This window comes from Centroberyx affinis, unplaced genomic scaffold, assembly GCF_046629955.1.
Source record: "Centroberyx affinis isolate AG114_WGS23_722 - 3 ecotype Tasmania unplaced genomic scaffold, CSIRO-AGI_Caff_v1 ptg003711l_1, whole genome shotgun sequence".
Taxonomy (NCBI): Eukaryota; Metazoa; Chordata; class Actinopteri; order Beryciformes; family Berycidae; genus Centroberyx; species Centroberyx affinis.
This window is the reverse complement of record NW_027281601.1, coordinates 318,362-336,734: the sequence shown is the minus strand read 5'-3', so window position 1 is coordinate 336,734 and position 18,373 is coordinate 318,362. Positions and strand designations below refer to the sequence as shown.

Below are 18,373 nucleotides of genomic sequence, written 5' to 3'. Positions count from 1 at the left end.
ACACTCACACACACACACACACACACACACACACACACACACACACACACACACACACACACAGGGTCTAGATCCTCATTGAGGGTTGCTGCTGGCAGGCCTGTGAGTCTGCAAGCCTTTGTGGCAGTGAGATAGATGGGAAGAGAATAGATATGCTGTGCGACTGCATGTACAGACTGATTGTTCCTCTCAGCCTATGCACAACAGGGCAACTGACCAAATTGGAAAATGATTGGCTCTTGTCTCTGAGTTCACACTGGCTTGCGCACGCATTATGCTCTGAAATGCTGTGCTGCGTTGTCTGTCAATGGTACTTTTCCTGTAAACACTCAATCACACTGAAAACTTTTATATTGACACAAAACGTGGGCCACCTGATCTGGATTTTCAATTGATCATTTCATTCATATGAGGGCTGCTCATTTCCCCTCATAGCTAAGTGTCAGATAGATTCAAGAGACTTAGATTGATCAGTCGTGTAATGTGGGAGCAGCACGCACCATCACCAGTTTTCACACAGACAGCACTAAGTACCATACCACTGTGTTCCAAAGCCCCAGAGCCATTTACAGTAAAATGCACTTAAATGCATTTGCTACGTATGATGGTGAATATATTGAAACGGTGGTTGATGGATGCCAGGCGTGTTTGTTTAAACAATGAATCTTAGCGGGAGCTTTTGATTGGTTGGCGTCTAAGCCCTGTCGGAATGCCCCCCACAGAGCACAGTAGCGGCATATTTGCATGTGTGTCTTTGTTTTGTGTGTGTTTGTGTGTGAATGTGCCTGACTGTGTCTGTGTGCCTGTGTGTATGCGATATGTATGTCTTTCTGTGCAAATGGCTGTGTGTGGGTGGTTGAAGCTGTTGTGGCATATTTGCATGTGTGTCTTTGATTTGTGTGTTTGTGTGTGTCGCTGTGTGTGTACGCCCATGTGTAACTGTCTGTGTGCGTGCATGTATATGCGTGCGGTTTGTGTGTGTGTGTGTGTGTGTGTGTCTGTGTGTGTGTGTGTGTGTGCATGTGTTCGTAAGCACATGCACACCAATGTTTAATTAAAGCTTGTGTTCTCCTTCTCTCACACACCGGTCAGATGGAGCCTTAATTAATGAATGCTGTTAATTAGACGAGAGAGAAAGTGAGAAAGAGAGTGAGAGAGAAGAGAGGGGGAGAGAGAGAGACAGGGAGACAGCATTTGGTATATAGACTGGGCAAGAGAGAGAGGGGAGATGAAGGGGTTATAGTATGTATGTGTAGTGTGTGTGTATGTGTGTGTGTATGTGTGTGTGTATGTGGGTGCATACATGCATTCATCTACATGTTTGTCTGTCCCAGTTGTGTCATTCCTCAGCAGTAGAATGTCGAGGTTGCTCCAAGTGTGAAACCCCAAACTCCGCTACAGCACAACTCTCCCACTCCTCTTCCTCCTCCTCCTGCTCCTCCTCTCCCCTCCTGTAACCCCCTCTCTCCCTCCCTCTGCCTGTCTTCAATCTCCTCTCTCTCTGTCTGCCTCTGTCTATCCCTCCGCTTCCTCTCCTCTCAGCCTCTCAATCACGTCTCTCACCTCCCTGTGCTTCTTCTGTCTCTCACCCTCTCTTGTTCTCTCTCACAAAATCATCCATTCACTTGCTCACTCGCTCACTCTAGTGTCTTTCATTCCCTATCTCTCTCTCTTCCTCTCTCTCTCTCTCTCTCTCTCTCTCTCTCTCTCTCTCCTTCTCCCTCCCTCCCCCATAATCAGAGCCATATGTTGGAGAGGGAGGCAGAGATCTGACGATGGACAGGATTGTGTTGTATGTGGGGAGTGTGGTACAGTGCTGGAGCCTGCTGTGTGTGTGTGTGTATATGTGCGCAAGTGTGTCACGCACTGTGAATTTGTGTTTGAATGTGTGCATGTACATGGATGTGTAGATGCGCGCACACGGTCACATGTGCATCTGAATCACGTGTGGAGTACTTTTCGTAAGACTTCTGTTGATGGATGTCTATACTTCCCTTTCTCCTCGACTCCGCGTTTTTGTAATCCCTCCATCGTTTCTGTCTTTCTGTCACCTTCATCTCTCCATCCTCTTAACACCTTTCTATTCGTCACCTCTCTGCTTCCCCCTGGTGGCTGTGATTATTCACACATTCTCATTCTTATTGCACCTCCAGGCTGGTGCTTGGTAATGCATTTGAATAGTTTTGGGAATATCTGACTGTCTGTGTGTGTGTGTGTGTGTGTGTGCATGTGTGTATGTGTGTGTCTGACTATAATAAGAATATGATGTGTGTCCAGCTTTGTTTCATTACTACACCAAAATTAGAGCTGAACTATATATTAAGTTCTTAATTTTGAAATGTGAATTTTTCAGATTAATCATTAGAATATGTGCAATTGCTGACTCAAATGGCGAGATTGAGAAATGTCATACCTAACTCATTCCCGGAAACAATATATGATTCTATGAAATTGGCAATCATGTATGTGTTTGTGTGTGCGTGGGAAATCTAAAGGGAGAGAGTGAAACAGCACAGGCATAAATGTATACCCACAGTGTACTATCGTAGGAGAGATACATAATGTGTTTTAAACCACATCAAAAGTAAACACCAGCCACAGCTAGACTTTGATAGTTGTAAACCAACTATCAAAATAATTGCAACCGATGTGAAAATGGTGCAGCCCTAACCAAAATACTGATTCTGGTCTGGTCTGATGCATGCTGTGACATCATGGACTAATCTCTTATTCTCTTTTTCTTTCTGCTCCACCCTCCTCCACACTCCTTTTTTTCTTTTTTCCCCTCACTCTGTCTCCCACCCTCTTCACATCTCTGTCCCTTTGTCTCTCTCTCTCTCTCTCTCTCTCTCTCTCTCTCTCTCTCTTCTCTCTAGCAACCATGGGCAAAAGAGAGGAGCAGAGGGGAGAGAGAGAAGTATGTGAGTTCTCCACTGCAGTATTGATGACCCAATGATCCCCTGCAGAAGCCAGCCAGTCAGGCAGACAGACAGAGTGAGGCTCAACCCAGAATCAAAATCAGAATCAGTGCCACAACCACCCAGTAAAAGCAAACAACTGAGCAGGACATGAATGGTAAATGTAATGTTATGTTGTAATGCTGTTGTGTGGGCGGCACAGTTAATTGAACAAAGTGCTGTAGTGATTAAGTTTATGGCCCATTGCCAAAAACGTTCACAATTCTATCACTCAACCACAATTGAATCTTGAATGTAATTGCTTAATGATTGCATGTTTTTTTCATATATTTGTCGGCATAGCTATATTGTGACCAATGTTTTTAAAGGTATTCAGTGTCAAAGAATTTACACTAAATACCTCCAAATCAACTGCAACAAGGAGGTGCTTAATGATTTGTGGATTGCCTAGCCAATAGATTGTATTGTTTTTATTTCTATGCTTAGGTCCTTGAATCTTCCTGCTAGACAGCTGTAGGAGGAAGACAGCTACGAAGAAGAGACACTCATTTACACACACAGCAGAAAACTTCCTCACTCTTTTTCCTCCCTCACTGCCAGCAAGACATTTGCAATTCCATTGGATGAGTGGCCTGTCAGGGCGCCTACGTTCGGGCGGAGGTGAGGCTCCAGGGGACTGTGGTGGGGCTCTGGCAGAGGACAAGGGGTGTGTGGGGGGGCTGGAGGGGCTGGAAGGGCCTGAGCTCTGGACCAGGGAACTGGGGGTCCAGGAGGGGGCCCTGGAACCCTCCAACGATGGACCGGCACCGGTGACCTATGACCACTTCCCCCCCTCCTCTCCCTCTGCCCTGGCCAACGGCCTCCATCTACAGAGAAGACTGGGGCACAGCGCACGCCGGCGGAGGCAGACGGAGACTCACCCCCCCGAAACACACACACTCGCAGAGACACTCAGAAACATGCAAACGCACATGGACCCAGATGTGCATGCACAGGCTGTTTCATACGCACACGTGGACAATTGTGCACACATGGATGTCGACACACATACAGGCTCTGCAGGGCCAGAACAGCCCAGAACTCTCTCACCGGAGACCACACACGCAACCTCACCTCAACCCTTGCCTCTGCCACTTGTCAATCATCCTGCCTCCACCAATCAGCTGGCAGCCCCAGTCCTCACTGCGGAGACAGACATACCCTCGACCTTCTGTCCTGTTCCTGTCGGTCCAAACCCTCCCCCAGGCCCCTCTCCTCTTCCTGTAGAGGCAGAGAGGAAGTATGCACTCCGCAGCTCCGGGCGTCCCCGCTTCCCCTGTCACCTCCGCAAGTCCTCCCGCCTCCGCCGAAGCACAGAGGATGGAGAGAGGAGAGCAGGGAGGGAGAGGGTAGGAGAGGAGGAGGATGAAATAATAGAGGAGAAGATCTGGAGGGTCAAAGAGGAGGAGGTGGCGGTGGGTGAGAAAGAAGAGCACCCCTCTGTGGAGGCTGTCCTCCCTGCAGCTCCTTGCCCCACAGACATCCCTCTAGCTCTAATTGTCCCCAAACCTGTTCCTAAAGCTATACCTAAATCTGGGCCCAAACTTGGACCTAAACTTGGACCTAAACCTGGGCCTAAACCTGGACCTAAGCCTGGACCTAAACCTGGGCCTAAACCTGGACCTAAATCTGGACCTAAACCTGGACCTAAACCTGGGCCTAGACCTGGGCCTAGACCCTCACCCAAATCTGTACAGAGAGCTGGTCCGAAAAGTGTTGTAAAACACCGGCAATCCTCCCACTCCATCCCTCATCGTTCCACCCCTCATCCTCCCTTTCCCTGCACATCAACCATTTCCTCACCTCAGCCAACTGTGAAGAAGGAGGAACCTGTTGATATGGAGGTGTCTCCTGCCTCTAAACGGAGGCGTGGACGTTTTGTGGGAGTAAGTTAATTTGTAAAGTAACACGCCACTGCAGCTATTCGTTGACATAAAGTACACTGCAGAGATGTATGAAATAGATATGGTAGATATGATGGCCTAATAATTTGTAATCTTTTATGTTTGTGTTGGTCTCTGCTCTCCAGGTGAGAAAGATCGTGGTGAAGGTCGCTCGCATTCCCGTTAACCTCAGCCGCCGTCAGAAGAGCTACAAGATTTCTAATTTGGAGACAGTTACTGGAACGGAGAAAAGCAGTGAGGGGGGTCTGGAGGGTTCAGAGGCAGTTCGGGAGCCCACAGCGCTTCTCCGCATGAAGAACAACGGGAAGAGTGTGATGGTGATGTTCCCACCTGGAGAGCTCCCTGTTATACTCAAACGCCGCCGCGGACGCCCGCCTAAACAGGCCGTGCCAGGAATACCAGGAGAGCCTGTGAATGCTGGGAATGCTGGTGGTAATGGAGACCAGCCCAAGAAGCCCCGGAGGCGACGTCGGACTAAACTCCCTTCCCCTTACCCATCCTATGTTAACGATACCAATGATGTGAAAACAGAGTACGGGGATGTTCTGTCCAAACTGGCATTTTTAAACCGCCAGCCACCTGCCACCGGCCGCTGCTCACCTCCTCGCTGCTGGACGCCCAGCGAGCCGGAGAGCTTCCACACTCCCTTGGAAAACCCCGGAATATCCACCCTGTTGCACCGGCTCACTGGGTTTAGGCGCAGAGGTGGCAGGGGAGGGGGCATTGGGAGAGGGGGAGGGGCAGCAGGGGGAATTGGGGGCAGTGAACGCAATAAGAGCACCTTCAGTGACTTCTTTGAATCCATTGGCAAGAAGCGGAAACTCAGCCCCCAGTCCGAGCCCGGATTACCCAGGAAGAGGGGGAAGGGTGCGGGTGGAGGCGGGGTTGGTAGAGGAGGGGGGGTCGTAGGAAGCGAGCTCGGGACCGAGAAAGCAGTCAGGAAGAGACGTCCGAGAAAGAACGGGGCACTTAAGGCCGAGGCTGGGGTCTCCGTGGGGCAGGACTGGGCCAACGGGGCAGGTGGTTGGGGGGAGGAGGGGAGTATGGACAAGGAAAAAGGTCTGGCTGGGTACCAGGTTTGTGGATCACCGAGGGGGGGCTTTTCCTCCTGTGAGGTTGGAAGGGGAGGTGCCTTCAGCAGTCCAGGAGGAAGCAGAGGGGGTGGGCCAGCTGGGGAGGATTCACAGGGCCTGTTTGCTGGATATTTCCGATCACTGCTCGACTCTGACGATTCTTCAGACCTGTTGGACATCTCCTCCTCTCAGTCGGACCCCCGCAAAGCTCCATCCACGCCTGGCTACGAGCCTTCCAGCCCCGCCCCTGGCCCCAGCTGGTCCCCCGCATTTTCCAAGCGGAGCACCAAGGGTCCAGGTGCTGGGGTGGAGGGTCCAGCCCAGACGCACTGCTCCTCAACCAGGCCTCCCTACAGCTATGGCAGCCTGGCCCAAACCTCCCCAACCACATCTACCTATCCCAAATCCACTCCTCCATCCCTCTCCCTCTCCCACTCCCCCAGCTCCCCCCATCCCTCCTCCTATGGCCACTACTCCTCTGGCTACTCCTCCTCCTCTCCTGCAGGGGTTGGTGCAGTGCCACAGAGATCCTCAGACTGCAGCTTTTCATATGGGTCCGGACACAGCAGTGGCAAATCCACCCCTGTTGGCCAGGGTCAGATGGGTTATTCCAGCTACCAAGCAGCAGCCAAGCGGGGCTACAGTGGATATCCTGCAGCAGCTCATTCCTCCATGGTGCGGGGGGAGTCGGCAGGACCCACATCACCAGGAGGAGGGTACATGGCCATGGCCAAAGGTAGCCCCTTCAGCTCCTCCTCTTCCTCAGAGGGTTACAAACAGTACATCTCCAATCAGTGGAGCTACAGGTAAATCACTTTTTGCCATACCAAACCATTGCAAACCTAAAGCTAGCTTAGAAAGAATGGTAGAAAACATCTTTAGATGCTATAAAACTATAAAAGCATGTTTCACAAATTAATGAATGGGTGATTCAATATTTCCCTCCACTCACTCAAAAAAGAAAACCAAACAAATGAAAGTCTGACCATGGTAGCATCAAAGAAAATGTGAATTGGATGAAATGAAAATTGGATACGTGTCTATGATGAGGTAATGAACAGCCAATATCTGTCATTAGCTACCCCATGGCTATGGTGGACACCCTGGAGTGCAGTCCTGGTGATTCCCAGGAATCCATAGTCAACACCAATGTTCAGGGGGGGTTTTCAGACTCCTATTACTGATTTACTCATTACTGCAACACAGCACAGAAAAAAACGATATAATCTGGATCACATTACTGTAGTTTGTACATTTGTGATAAAATTGTATTCCTTAGATGAAATATTGCTCAAGGGCTCTTTGTCTTCTCTGATTTGTGTTTGCTATGTGGGGTGTTTTTTTCAGACATGGCTTTGGTGGCTGGGCAGCGGACAGCTTCGGGCCTCAGTATCATGGCTTCGGTGAATATGGCTCCAGTGAGTCCAAAGACATCCTCGATATCTCGAACTACACCCCCCAGAAGGCCAAGCGACCACCCTTCCCCGAGATCTTATCAGAATCCTCCTCTGACTCTTCCCATCTGGGCTCTGCAGCCACTGGCAGCGGACCGAGCTCAGGGGGTGGGACTTATAAACAGAAAGAGTCTGCTCCTATTGGTGGTGAGGGTGGTCAATCAAGCCTGTCCAGCCTGGAGAAGTTGATGATGGATTGGCATGAGAGCGCTACGGGACCGTCCTATAACTGGAGCCAGAATGTACTCTTCCAGGGCGGGGGAGGCAGCAAGCAGGGCCGCGGACGCAGGAAACGGGCTGAACCACAATCAGAGAAAGAGGGGGGATCTGCTCTACTCCCCGATTCCCCATCCAGTCCCTCTCCAACACCCACCCCAGGTCCCAAACGGGGAGGGATTGGAGGACGGGCCAGAGGGTCTAGAGGAGGCAGAGGGGGTTTGTCCCCATGTCAGAGAGAGAGGCCATCGGGGGCCAAAGCCAGGGCCAAGGCTACCGCTACGTCAGGAGCGGGAGGAGCGGGGACTGCAGGAGGCCCAGAGGGGTCTGGGCTGTTCCAGGAGGGGCTGGACTATTATAGTGGGGATAGCAGCAGCCTCTCCCCCCTGGCCACTCCAAACCCTGCACCACCCGCCAGCTACCTCCAGGACCCCTGTGAGTACCCCTCCCCTTATTCTGCCCACCCCTCCACCCCTTCCTCCGAGGAGCGATATCCAGCCATCTACCCGGGGGAGTCCTCCTCTTCCCACTCCCCCAGTGTCTCATCTCCCCCCTACCCTCCCAAGCCCACCCCTCCTCCCCCCCAGACTTACCACCCTGTCCCCTCCAGGACCTTCTCCCCCTCCTGCTCGCCATCACCTAGGGTAACACCCCATTGTGGCACAGCACTGAGCCCCCCCCACCGCCCCCCTCCCAAAGACCCGCAGTACTCGCAGTACGACTCCCCCAGCTACTGTAGCTCCCCCTACTGGTACGGACAGACATCGCACAGCGGCAGCCCCAGCCCCCACTCACACGGCACACACTCAAATACGACCATGCACACACACGCCAACCCGCACACAAGTCCTCATGGAAATACACATGGTAACCCCCTCGCTAGCCCAAACACAAACACCCACGCGCACATGAACCCGAATCCCCACGCACATGACACGCATCATCACAACACACAACCCCACTCCAACCTGAGCTCACACACCAACACCCACCCCAGCTCACACCTCCACAGCAGCCCCCACTCCCACCCAAACCCCCACGCCAACAATCAGTCCCAGTCCCAGTCCCATTCCCACCACAACACACACACCAACCCCAACCCTCACCTCCACTCCCTTCCCCACTCCAACCCCAACCCCAGCCTCCACCCCCACTCCACGCCCCTGCTGTTCGAGGAGCGTAGCCCTCCCTCCACCATGCCCCCCCACAAGCGGGACCTGACCCCCCACCCCATGAGCACAGGCCACCGCCAGGGCCCCCTGCCCCACTCCCCCTACCCCAAGCCTCCCCTGGACTCCTCGCCCCACCAGGAGGACATGGGCGGCTACTCCCTGACCCACCAGTCCTACCAGGGGATGGGCCACCGCTACCCCCCCCAGGCGGCCCGGGGAAGTGGGGTTCTGTGCCAGCTCCTGGACCCGGCCAGCGATGACAGCTTCAGTGTCACCAGCCTGTAGCTGCAGGTGAGATACAGCCTGCTACCGCTCATTACTCAGCTTCCATTCAAGCAAGAAAGGCACCAAGCACTAGTTCTGCAGCTCTAATTCACATCCATTTGACTGCTTACTGTGGATTACACAATTTTGTTAGTACCATACTTATTGATACTGTTGGATGATTAAAACTTCAAAAAACGCTTTGGATTCAGATTGATGCCCATGCAATGCTTTGAAGTTATGCCATGGATTTCATGTGTTTCATGGTGCCTTGTGTCTCAAAACTATGAAGGACCATGTAAGCACTCAATTCAAGTAAACTAAAAACATAAACAAAAATGGAGTTAGTGGTTTCATGCAACAGCAGCAACATCCCAGCGTACATATTTACTTACATATTACTTCAACCGTGACCATCTTTAGCATATAAGTTTGTTTCGTACATGGCATATTATGCTTTTCATTTTGCCATCTGAAAACATAGTCTTACAGTGCCCTTTCTCTCTCTCTCTCTGTTTTTGTTTCAGGTGCATTCAATCCAAGCTTTTACAGATTTGCAATTTTTTTTTAAGGAGACTGTCTTTGTGAGAGACTGTGAAGTGAAGGGTGAGAATTTAGCTGCCAGCTTTGGACAGTAAAGCTTTAATTCTCCAGCATTGACAATCAAGATCAACCGCAACATAAACACCTAAGCATGCACACACACAAACACACACACACACACAGACATACACACACACACACACGCACATAAGCACACATAAACATACACACATAAACATACACACGCATGTGTATATGTCTTCACTACCTTTACACGTACACATAAACCTATACATGTGTACACACACTCACACTCTCAGCTGGAATGAGGGAATGGCCAAGAGGAGCTGACAGAAGAATGACAGACGCTGACGGACAGAGACAGACCGATGCCTCACCCTCAGAGTCTGGCTGTGGTGCTTTGAGGACTCCATTTCCCAGAAGTCTGTATCTCACCAAATCTTGCTGGTCCTGTGCCGTACGTCTGGAATATGGACAAATCAGGATCACACTGCTCTCTCTCTCTTTCTCTATTTTTCTTTCTCCCTCTCTCTCTCTCTCTCTCTCCCAGTATTCCCTCTCTGCAACCTCCCCACCACTGCTAAACCAGCACCCACGTTCTGCACTCTGCTCACTAGCCCTGCATTTTTGTCTTGTGCCCTAACCCTAACCTGAGCCCAACCCCACCTTTTAAATACCATGAGCCCAGCGCCGCCCCTCCGTCACCACTGCTCTGCACTCTCCTCCCTGTGTTGTGTCCCATGAGAGAAAAGTGGACTAAACCAGTATCTGCTCTTGAAATACCAGCATCTGTACATAAGACTCCAGCTCCAAGCCAGGAGCCCCCTCTTCACTCTGAAGGTCCATCAACATGCCCTCCTCAGCGTTCTGCCATGGTTTCTGCTCCGGGAGGGGGGACTGCAGCATGGAGACTCGACATCCTGTGTTTTGCTGTTTTAACTACAAGGGAAAGAGACACTGAAATCACACAATGACCCCAAAGAGACTCTTGTTTCCTCTGTGTGTGAATGTGAGAGAGAGGAGGGTGTGTTTGTGTGCCTGCAGTAATGCATGTATTTGTGTGTGTGGTGTGATTGTGCGTACGTGTGTGTGTATTTGTGAGTGTGTGTGCGTGCCTGTGGGGTCAACAGGAGTGGAACTCCCCGGATGTCAAAGTCTTGGCGGGGCCTCTCTCTCTTCTTTCACTCTCTCCCTTCTTTTTTTCTGTGGTCTTGTGTTGTTTGGTGGTTTTTGTGATGAAAAAAATTGTATATCTGTCTGTTACATATCATGTATGTATCTGAGGTGCAAAATATTTAAATACACATTCTGTTCTTGCCATTGGTAACTTTGTCTATAGCATACTGCTTCTTTAAGGGATTAAGGGAGGTGTGAGTGTGTGTGTGTGTGTGTGTGTGTGTGTGTTTTAGAGCCTCCCTGGGTATTGGGCTTTGCCCAGCCTGTCTGGGGCTGTGAGCGAGAGAGTTCAGTCAAGGACACAATTCGACAGGGAGTGAAAGGGAGGGAGAGAGAGGAATGGCTGGTGGGGAGCAGGGGAGGATGTGTTGGAAGGGAAAGAAAGAAAGCAGACTGGGGAAATTACGAAAGAGATTCAGAGAGGTTTTAAGCCATTGTGCTCAGTTTTAACTGAAAGTGCACGTGTACATTATAAAAACTCCTCATCTAAATAAGGAAATGTATGAAGCACAGCATTGGTATGGCAGGGCTTCTCTGTCCAGCTGTCAGTAAGGGACCCGCGCTCATTTGACATCCTCAGAGGAAAACTTGCTATCTTATGGGAAATATTGGAAATCTGCAGCTTGTGTGTGTGCATGTCTGTGTGCTACAGAGTGAGCGAGAGAGAGAGAGACAGAGAGAGAAAGCAGATGGGGGCATTTTACTGCCTGCATATTGTGTACAGTTTGTCAACAGGCTGACTAAATAGACTCAGACATGGCCGGAGGAAATGTGTTTGCTGTGACATTCCACTGTATGGTGGAAGGGGACACGCACTGTCAACAACACTGCATGACAGACAGGGAGAGGGAGAGGGAGAGGGGGGAGGGGTCAGGGCAACAGCTCTATTTCAGAGTATAGGGATATCATTCCTTAAAATAAATTGCCATCCGTTGAATTAAAAATATGAACGAAATTACAGCAAACGCATATTGTCTCATATTGTCTGTGCGTTTGATGGCAACAACCTGTTAACTGTTATTACTATTAGCAGGCTTAAGTGATTCCTCAACAACTAGGCTACTGGCCAAGAAGTGATTGAACTCAATTTCTGTTTATAAAACCAGTCCCGGTCCTCCGCCCTGTCTGAGTCACGCTGTTAAATACACCTGTGGCCGCATAACATTTAGGCCAATTTAAATATTAATGCACTAACCGAAAATCATCACTCATACTGATGAGTGTCGCTTAGCAACCACTCTGTTAAGCTATACTGTTAAAAAACGATACTGCTTTGCGGAAGAATAACAATTAATGTTAGCCTAGTGTTTAACTATAATCGATTAGAAATAGTTAATTGAACACTTGCGTTCTCCTTTTATTATAACGGCGGTTTTGTAAGAGCGTGGCATTTGCCTAAAGCCTCTTGTGGCTTTTTAGCCTACTTAAGTTTATGACCGTTTTTTTCCGCTCAATATTTGGCCTGGTCGGAAATGAAGGGGATACGGTCTATTTTTAACCGGCCAATCCAACATTTTTATATATGAACTGAGTTAGTTGTAGGCTAAACTAGAGCCCCCACTTTGTCAACAAGGCCGCCGCTGACCGAGGAATGCGCTGCGTCATCAGCACTTTCTCCCCCGGGGGTAAAGAGAAGGAGGAGGAGGTCGGGGGGAAAGAGGAGGAGAGAGGAGTGTCCTCAGCTGGGACTTTCCTCCCTCCGCTCCAGGAGCAGCAGGCTGACTCCCACCCACGGGACACCGCACCGGAGATGCTCCCCGGTGCCGCCACACAGAGGAATGCGAGCCGGTGTGCAGGGCCGGGGCGGGCTCCCCCTCCGCGCGGGATTACTACTTTTGATCCCGCCGTTTCTGCTCGCGCTCCAGCTCCTCGTCGGACTCCGGTTGCCGCGTGCTCACCGAGCCAGCACCACGGGGGTGGAGGAGGAGGAGGAGATTGCTTTCTCCGTTATTAGCATCGAACCGGAGAGGAGCCCGCGCCACCGGGGAGCCACGTCGCGGGGACCGGTTCTAGACGAGGAGGATGAGGAAGATGTGGAGAGGAAGGACGGCGTGCGCGGGTATGAGGATGAGAACGAGATGCCCTCGCGCCAGGTAAACTAGAGCGAGAGAGAGAGAGAGAGAAGTTCAACTGAAATGTTTTGAATGTTTCTTCATTGTATTATTGCTAATGATATTGATGTTTATTGATTTTTGTTTAATTATTAGGCTACTAGTCATCAGCTAATGTCACCTCAGTTAATAGGCTACTGACTGTATTGCTTTGGCAACATACAGTATAGGTTTCTTTCTTGACAATAAAGTATAGGCCTATTTGAATTCAACTAAATTGAATTGAGAGTAAGAGAGACAGACATACAGACAGAGAGAGAGACAGAGACATAGAGAGAGACATACAGACAGAGAGAGAGAGACATAGAGAGAGACATACAGACAGAGAGAGAGAGACAGAGAGAGACAGAGAGAGTGAGAGACATACAGACACATACAGAGACATTCGGTATGTTTGAAACCATCGCTGATGGAAAACTATTGCAGCCTATACTTATGTCGTTTCCTCATAAGTCCATTATGTGAGTCAGTCTGGGCACAGCTCAGTGGCTTATTACAGACATGATGGCACAGGTGAGGACAGGAGGCGGGCAGGACTGACCCCAGATCAGAGGGAGGTGACAGCTGTTCTCTCTCTCTCTCTCTCTCTCTCTCTCTCTCTCTCTCTCTCTCTGTCCTTCAGTTATCAAGCGCTTCAGCCTTCATCTGTGTTTATGAGTGAATGCATCTGTCCCTCTTCCCCCTCAATCCCCCCACTCCACTCATCCGCTCCTTACTCTCCCCTCCCCCTCCTCTTCCTCCTCTCTCTCTCTCTCTCTCTCTCTTTCTGCCCAAGGCTAACTCCTCTGACTCAGTCTTGTGAATCATCAACTCCCCCCCTCACCAAAGTTGCCATGGTGACCACAGGGGTCTGTCTGAGAAGTGCGGTGGGGGGGCTTTGAGTGTGTGTGTGTGTGTTACAGTGCCTCAGGCATGCATGTCACCAGCAGGACTGAGGTCGGAGCCTGTGACCTGCCTCCTCAGCTCTCATACCTGGGGGGAGCAACACACGCGCGTGCGCACACACACACACACACACACACACACATTCCTGCCATTCCTATACATTATTCAGCCCCCTCCCCTGACCTCTCACATTGGAACCCCATGAATCTTGTGGAATTCTTTGACTGCTGCTGTTGCCAGCTCTTGTATAGAATCCATATATTGATGTGTTTGTGTGTGTGTGTGTGTGTGTGTCTGCAGGTAGGGCCCAGAGGGCTGGAGGTGCAGTTGTGGGCAGCAGGCGAGCCCTCCTTCACAGCAGAGCTCAATCGTATCATCACATACATCACCAGGCCCCAGGTAGGCCACATAGAACATCGCCTAAAAAACTATCACCTAAAACTGTTGTCAAATGAAAACCTCCCATCTCCCGAGAGTCATCATGTGAAGAAAAACAATATGTAGTATCTCATTTTCAAATTGGTATAGTTTTCAAATTACACAATATGCTGTGGGATGGGCTTCATTGACCCCTAGGGTCATAAAAGTTACTTAACACACACAATGTTATCTTTACTTGTATGGCACTTTTTAACTGTGTGAAAGTGTTAAGGTGTGTCAAAGTTAGGAGTATTTTACAGACAATTAAACAATAATAAATAGAAGCAGTAAGAAATGTTAGAACAATAAAAAAAGTTAAAAATGAATTATATACTGTATATAATAGGTATTAAGTAGGCCTATATAATAGATTTAAGTTATATAATATATTAAGGGAAAATAACAATGCATGTCTGACTGTTATAAATAGTGTTTTAAAAGATAAAGCCCAGGGGTCGGACAGCAAAGGCCTTTGGTCTTTAGATCTGGGAAGGGCCAACAGGTCTCGGCCTGAGGATCTCAGGCGTCACCCCAGCTCATAAGGGATCTAAAGACCCTGCAGCCAGGAGCTAGACCTCGCCAAGCCTCAAACGTGAACAATGAAAACTTAGATTCACTTCTAAAACTATAGACAGCTAGTCTTATTCTAGAGGAGTTAAATATGAGTAATATGATCAGGTGCATTCCTTGTCAATATCCTGGAAACAGAATTCTGCTGGAGCCTGTGATGACTTTCAGTTCAAGACTGAAGTGTTAAGTGTTAACTATATCCTAATATATCCATTGCTTAAACTTCTATTGTGTTGATATCGTTCATCATTTAATTATTAGATACCTGCCACAAATTTAGATGCTACTCTTTTTGAGTGATTATCATCAATAAAACTGTACACTGAAGAGTCCATTTTAAAGGACCCAGAAGACAGTTTGTTATGCTTTGAGGTTCTTCTTTACTGTCTTGTCATTTAATGTTTTCACAAATTTCGCAAGATAAACTTCCTCACTGTTTTTTTTTATTTGACTTCCTCTCTAAACCTCATGCCAATTCTGTATAACCCTGCTGTTATAATTTTGTTAAGCTCTCTACCCCTCACTGCTGCCAGGCGTGTCACCTCGCCCCTGCTCCCCTCTCCTCTCCCTCCCCAGGTGAACTGCTCCAGGGTGCTGGCTCCAGGTGAGGCTCAGGCATCCCAGGCTGCTGGAGCTGCTCTCCCCTGGCTGCTGTGTGCCGAGGACTGGCTCCTTCCTGCTGCAAATCCACCATGTGTTGCATACTCCTTCAGGTATGCCTGCGTGTCTGTCTGTCTGTGTGTCTCTCTGTGTATCTGTCTATCTGACTCAGTGTGTCTATGTGTCTGTCTATCTCTGTCTGTGTGTCTGTGCACGTGCTGCAATGCTTATGCATTCATATCACTAGCAGAGCTGGAATAAACAATGCAATGCATATTTAATCATGCATACAATAATCTTCCTACCACCTCTCTACTCCCCTGCCTCTTTCTGACTGTCTGTCTTTTTACCTCTCTCTCTCTCTCTCTCTAGTATGGATGGGGGAGATGCAGACTTTCTAAAGACTGTGCTAGGGCTGGGATGTGAAGTCCACAGATTTGATCCCAGCAATTCGAATGCATCTGGTGGTCACCTTGGCAACGGTTTGGCTAGTAACCGTGGTGATGGAGGCGTGGTCAGCCAGCACAAGATGTGGCTGGAGTGGCGAGCTCCAAGGAAACGCAAGCACAAGACGAGAGGCACCCTGGGTAGTGTCTCTCAAACACTGGCAGATATCATGGGGGCTCTGGGACATCACACGGTAAAACACACACACACACACACACACACACACACACACACAGAAATATAGACAAACAGTGCCAAACAAACATACCTTACAGCCCCCTCACCCCACCATACCCACAAAGCACTCTTACTTGTATGTTCCCATAGCAACAGGGCTCTGCGCCATCCCTGGCTGCCATGGCAACAATTTTCAGTGAATCACACACTGGCACAGTTACATCGTGCAGCCACAAGAGGGAACTACATGCCTACAGTTTGAATATTTGCCTGCATATGTAAGGAATGGTCTTGGATATGCATTTATAAATATCCAATAAAGTTTTGAATTTGATTTTCAAATATCATGGACCTACGTGGTTATGCTTAGGCCAATGCAATCTGGCTATACTGATTAGATCTGTGATTACAAAGGAACGAGTATGCTTTAGAAAACAATAGGGCTGCAATATGCTGAAAAGAAAAATCACAGTATGTTTTCTTTGTTGTTGAATATAGTGCAATATGAATAGGGACACAGCTTTTTCGACCTTGCTTGTTTTTCAACACTTGTTCTTAAAAACATTTCTCCTGCACAAACTTGATTTGAAGGCCAGGGATTCTACACCGTCTGAAATACCTTTCACTTTGAGAAAAACAAATTGCAGCTTTTTGTGATTTGGAAATTGGACTAGTCACTATGTCACTATTGAAATTTTTGTACACAGTCCTAGAAGACAATATTGAACTCTTCACCTCTCTCTTCCCTGTCATCTAGGTTCACTTCCTGTATGCCGACCTGCTCAGCGCTGAGTGGCGAGTTTTCCAGAACTGGGTTGAGCTGGGAACTCTGTGGAGTGTCCATCATCTGGTCGCCACGGTACACCTGCAGTGGGCCGGGTTTGAGGTGGGCGGGACCGACGAGGAGGTGGTCCGCTATTGGTTCAGTGTTCTACAGGAGCTCCGAGCTGCTGGATTCCAGCTGGTCCACAGCTCTCCGGGAGAGGGACACAGTGTCCTGAAACAGACAGTAGCAAACGCTCACAGCTCCTACACACTCAGCTGGGTCAACATGAGACACTGACACTCACACACGCATGGACACAGACGCACGCACATGACCGTGCACAGACACTTTGGATGGCCTCAAGCAAAAAGGAGACTGTCATACCTAAAATAGTTTGTGAAGTGAAGGACTTTTTTAAAACCGTACTTTTTTTCCCGTTGATTTCAGGTGATGCACGCACACACATACGCATTCACATTCCCTAAGTGTCAAAAGTGCTTTTGATGCTCCTGTTGCAGTGTATCGCCCTCTAGTGGAAATGAGAGGATCTGCAAGTTTACTTGATTCCACCCTCAGAGGAAATACTGTGTTTACAATACCGTCTAATTTGACCAAATAGGGAGCAGAAGACTTGACAGCTTGCAGTTTTACTGGGTCACGATGTAAGAATGTTTTAGCCAGACAGAGATATTGTTTGTAGCCAGGGCCCAATGAAGCCATGTCCCAGCAGCCATAGAACTCCATTGTATTAAAAAACAGATTAAAAACACGTCAAAGAGCCATGCTGTTGCTCTGGGCAGCATATTTCATCATCACGATGCACCAGGCCAGCCAACTTTTTCCTCAAACAACTTATTAAGCCGGCTGTAAACACTTTGCGATCTCAGGAAAGTAGTTCCGTAGCACCGAAAATAGTCCCCGGCGTAATGAAGAATTTGTTCCCATTTAAATTTGATTTGGTAATAACTACAACAGCCTGACTTTTCGTGGTAACAGTTAGCGATTTTTAAAATTGAAACTATGTCTTTGTGAGCTGTATTTCAAGGTTTTTAGCTTACAATTGGAGCCAATTACTTCCGGGTTGACGGCTAAAAACGGTATGTGGGAAGTCAGAAAGTAACGGGAGTAGAGCAAACGCATTGTTGATTTTGTTATTTTCATAGGATTTGTTGACGGTAAGCAATGCATTAAAAAAAACAGCCTTATCCTTTAAGTTGTGAGAGATGTAAAGTTTACTAGCCACTGCTGAACTGAACCTTTCCAGTTGACACCAACACAATTCTCTTTTCTTTTCTTTTCTTTTTTTAATTTTCTTGTTCACTATATAGTCTGATTTACTGGTATCCTTGCTGCTTCAAACACTTGGGATTACATTTGTTTTGGGTTTTTTTTACATTAAGTTTGACTGGTGTGGTTAAGCTTCAGCTGTAATTTGCCTGTAGCTAATGAACATGCATCTCTGTAGGCCTTCAGAATGCTTTTATGTGCAATAAATTGTTTACATAGAAAAGGAGAGAGCCTTAAATAGTTTTGATTCTTGTACTGCCTACTGTGAAATTACCAGACATGTATCCATTATATTCAGACATTTTTGCACTCTACTGTGTACAGTCTAAC

The 18,373-nt window shown here is 48.6% G+C and overlaps 2 protein-coding genes across 2 annotated transcripts; both read left to right on the top strand.

The window, feature by feature from the left end:
- Positions 1 to 3,541: 3,541 nt before the first annotated feature.
- On the top strand, positions 3,542 to 9,061 carry ahdc1 (AT hook, DNA binding motif, containing 1). Its single transcript, XM_071540735.1, has 4 exons — positions 3,542 to 4,468; positions 4,550 to 4,843; positions 4,987 to 6,740; positions 7,282 to 9,061. The coding sequence occupies exons 1-4, from the start codon at positions 3,542 to 3,544 to the stop codon at positions 9,059 to 9,061; spliced, it is 4,755 nt and encodes a 1,584-aa protein (XP_071396836.1).
- Positions 9,062 to 12,558: 3,497 nt separating this feature from the next.
- LOC139662154 (probable methyltransferase-like protein 24) lies at positions 12,559 to 18,373 on the top strand. The gene is made up of 5 exons (XM_071540773.1): positions 12,559 to 12,873; positions 14,077 to 14,175; positions 15,343 to 15,479; positions 15,739 to 16,006; positions 16,748 to 18,373. Exons 1-5 carry the CDS (start codon positions 12,559 to 12,561, stop codon positions 17,051 to 17,053), a joined length of 1,125 nt encoding a protein of 374 aa, XP_071396874.1. The 3' UTR covers positions 17,054 to 18,373.

Bases quoted from the DNA above. Each gene is read 5' to 3' on its own strand.
- ahdc1 (XM_071540735.1), top strand. From the start codon at position 3,542: ATGAGTGGCCTGTCAGGGCGCCTACGTTCGGGCGGAGGTGAGGCTCCA. The intron at 4,844-4,986 runs GTAAGTTAATTT...TCTGCTCTCCAG, and splicing joins GGCGTGGACGTTTTGTGGGA to GTGAGAAAGATCGTGGTGAA. The intron at 6,741-7,281 runs GTAAATCACTTT...TGTTTTTTTCAG, and splicing joins TCCAATCAGTGGAGCTACAG to ACATGGCTTTGGTGGCTGGG.
- LOC139662154 (XM_071540773.1), top strand. From the start codon at position 12,559: ATGCGAGCCGGTGTGCAGGGCCGGGGCGGGCTCCCCCTCCGCGCGGGA. The intron at 14,176-15,342 runs GTAGGCCACATA...CTCCCTCCCCAG, and splicing joins CATACATCACCAGGCCCCAG to GTGAACTGCTCCAGGGTGCT. The intron at 15,480-15,738 runs GTATGCCTGCGT...CTCTCTCTCTAG, and splicing joins TGTGTTGCATACTCCTTCAG to TATGGATGGGGGAGATGCAG.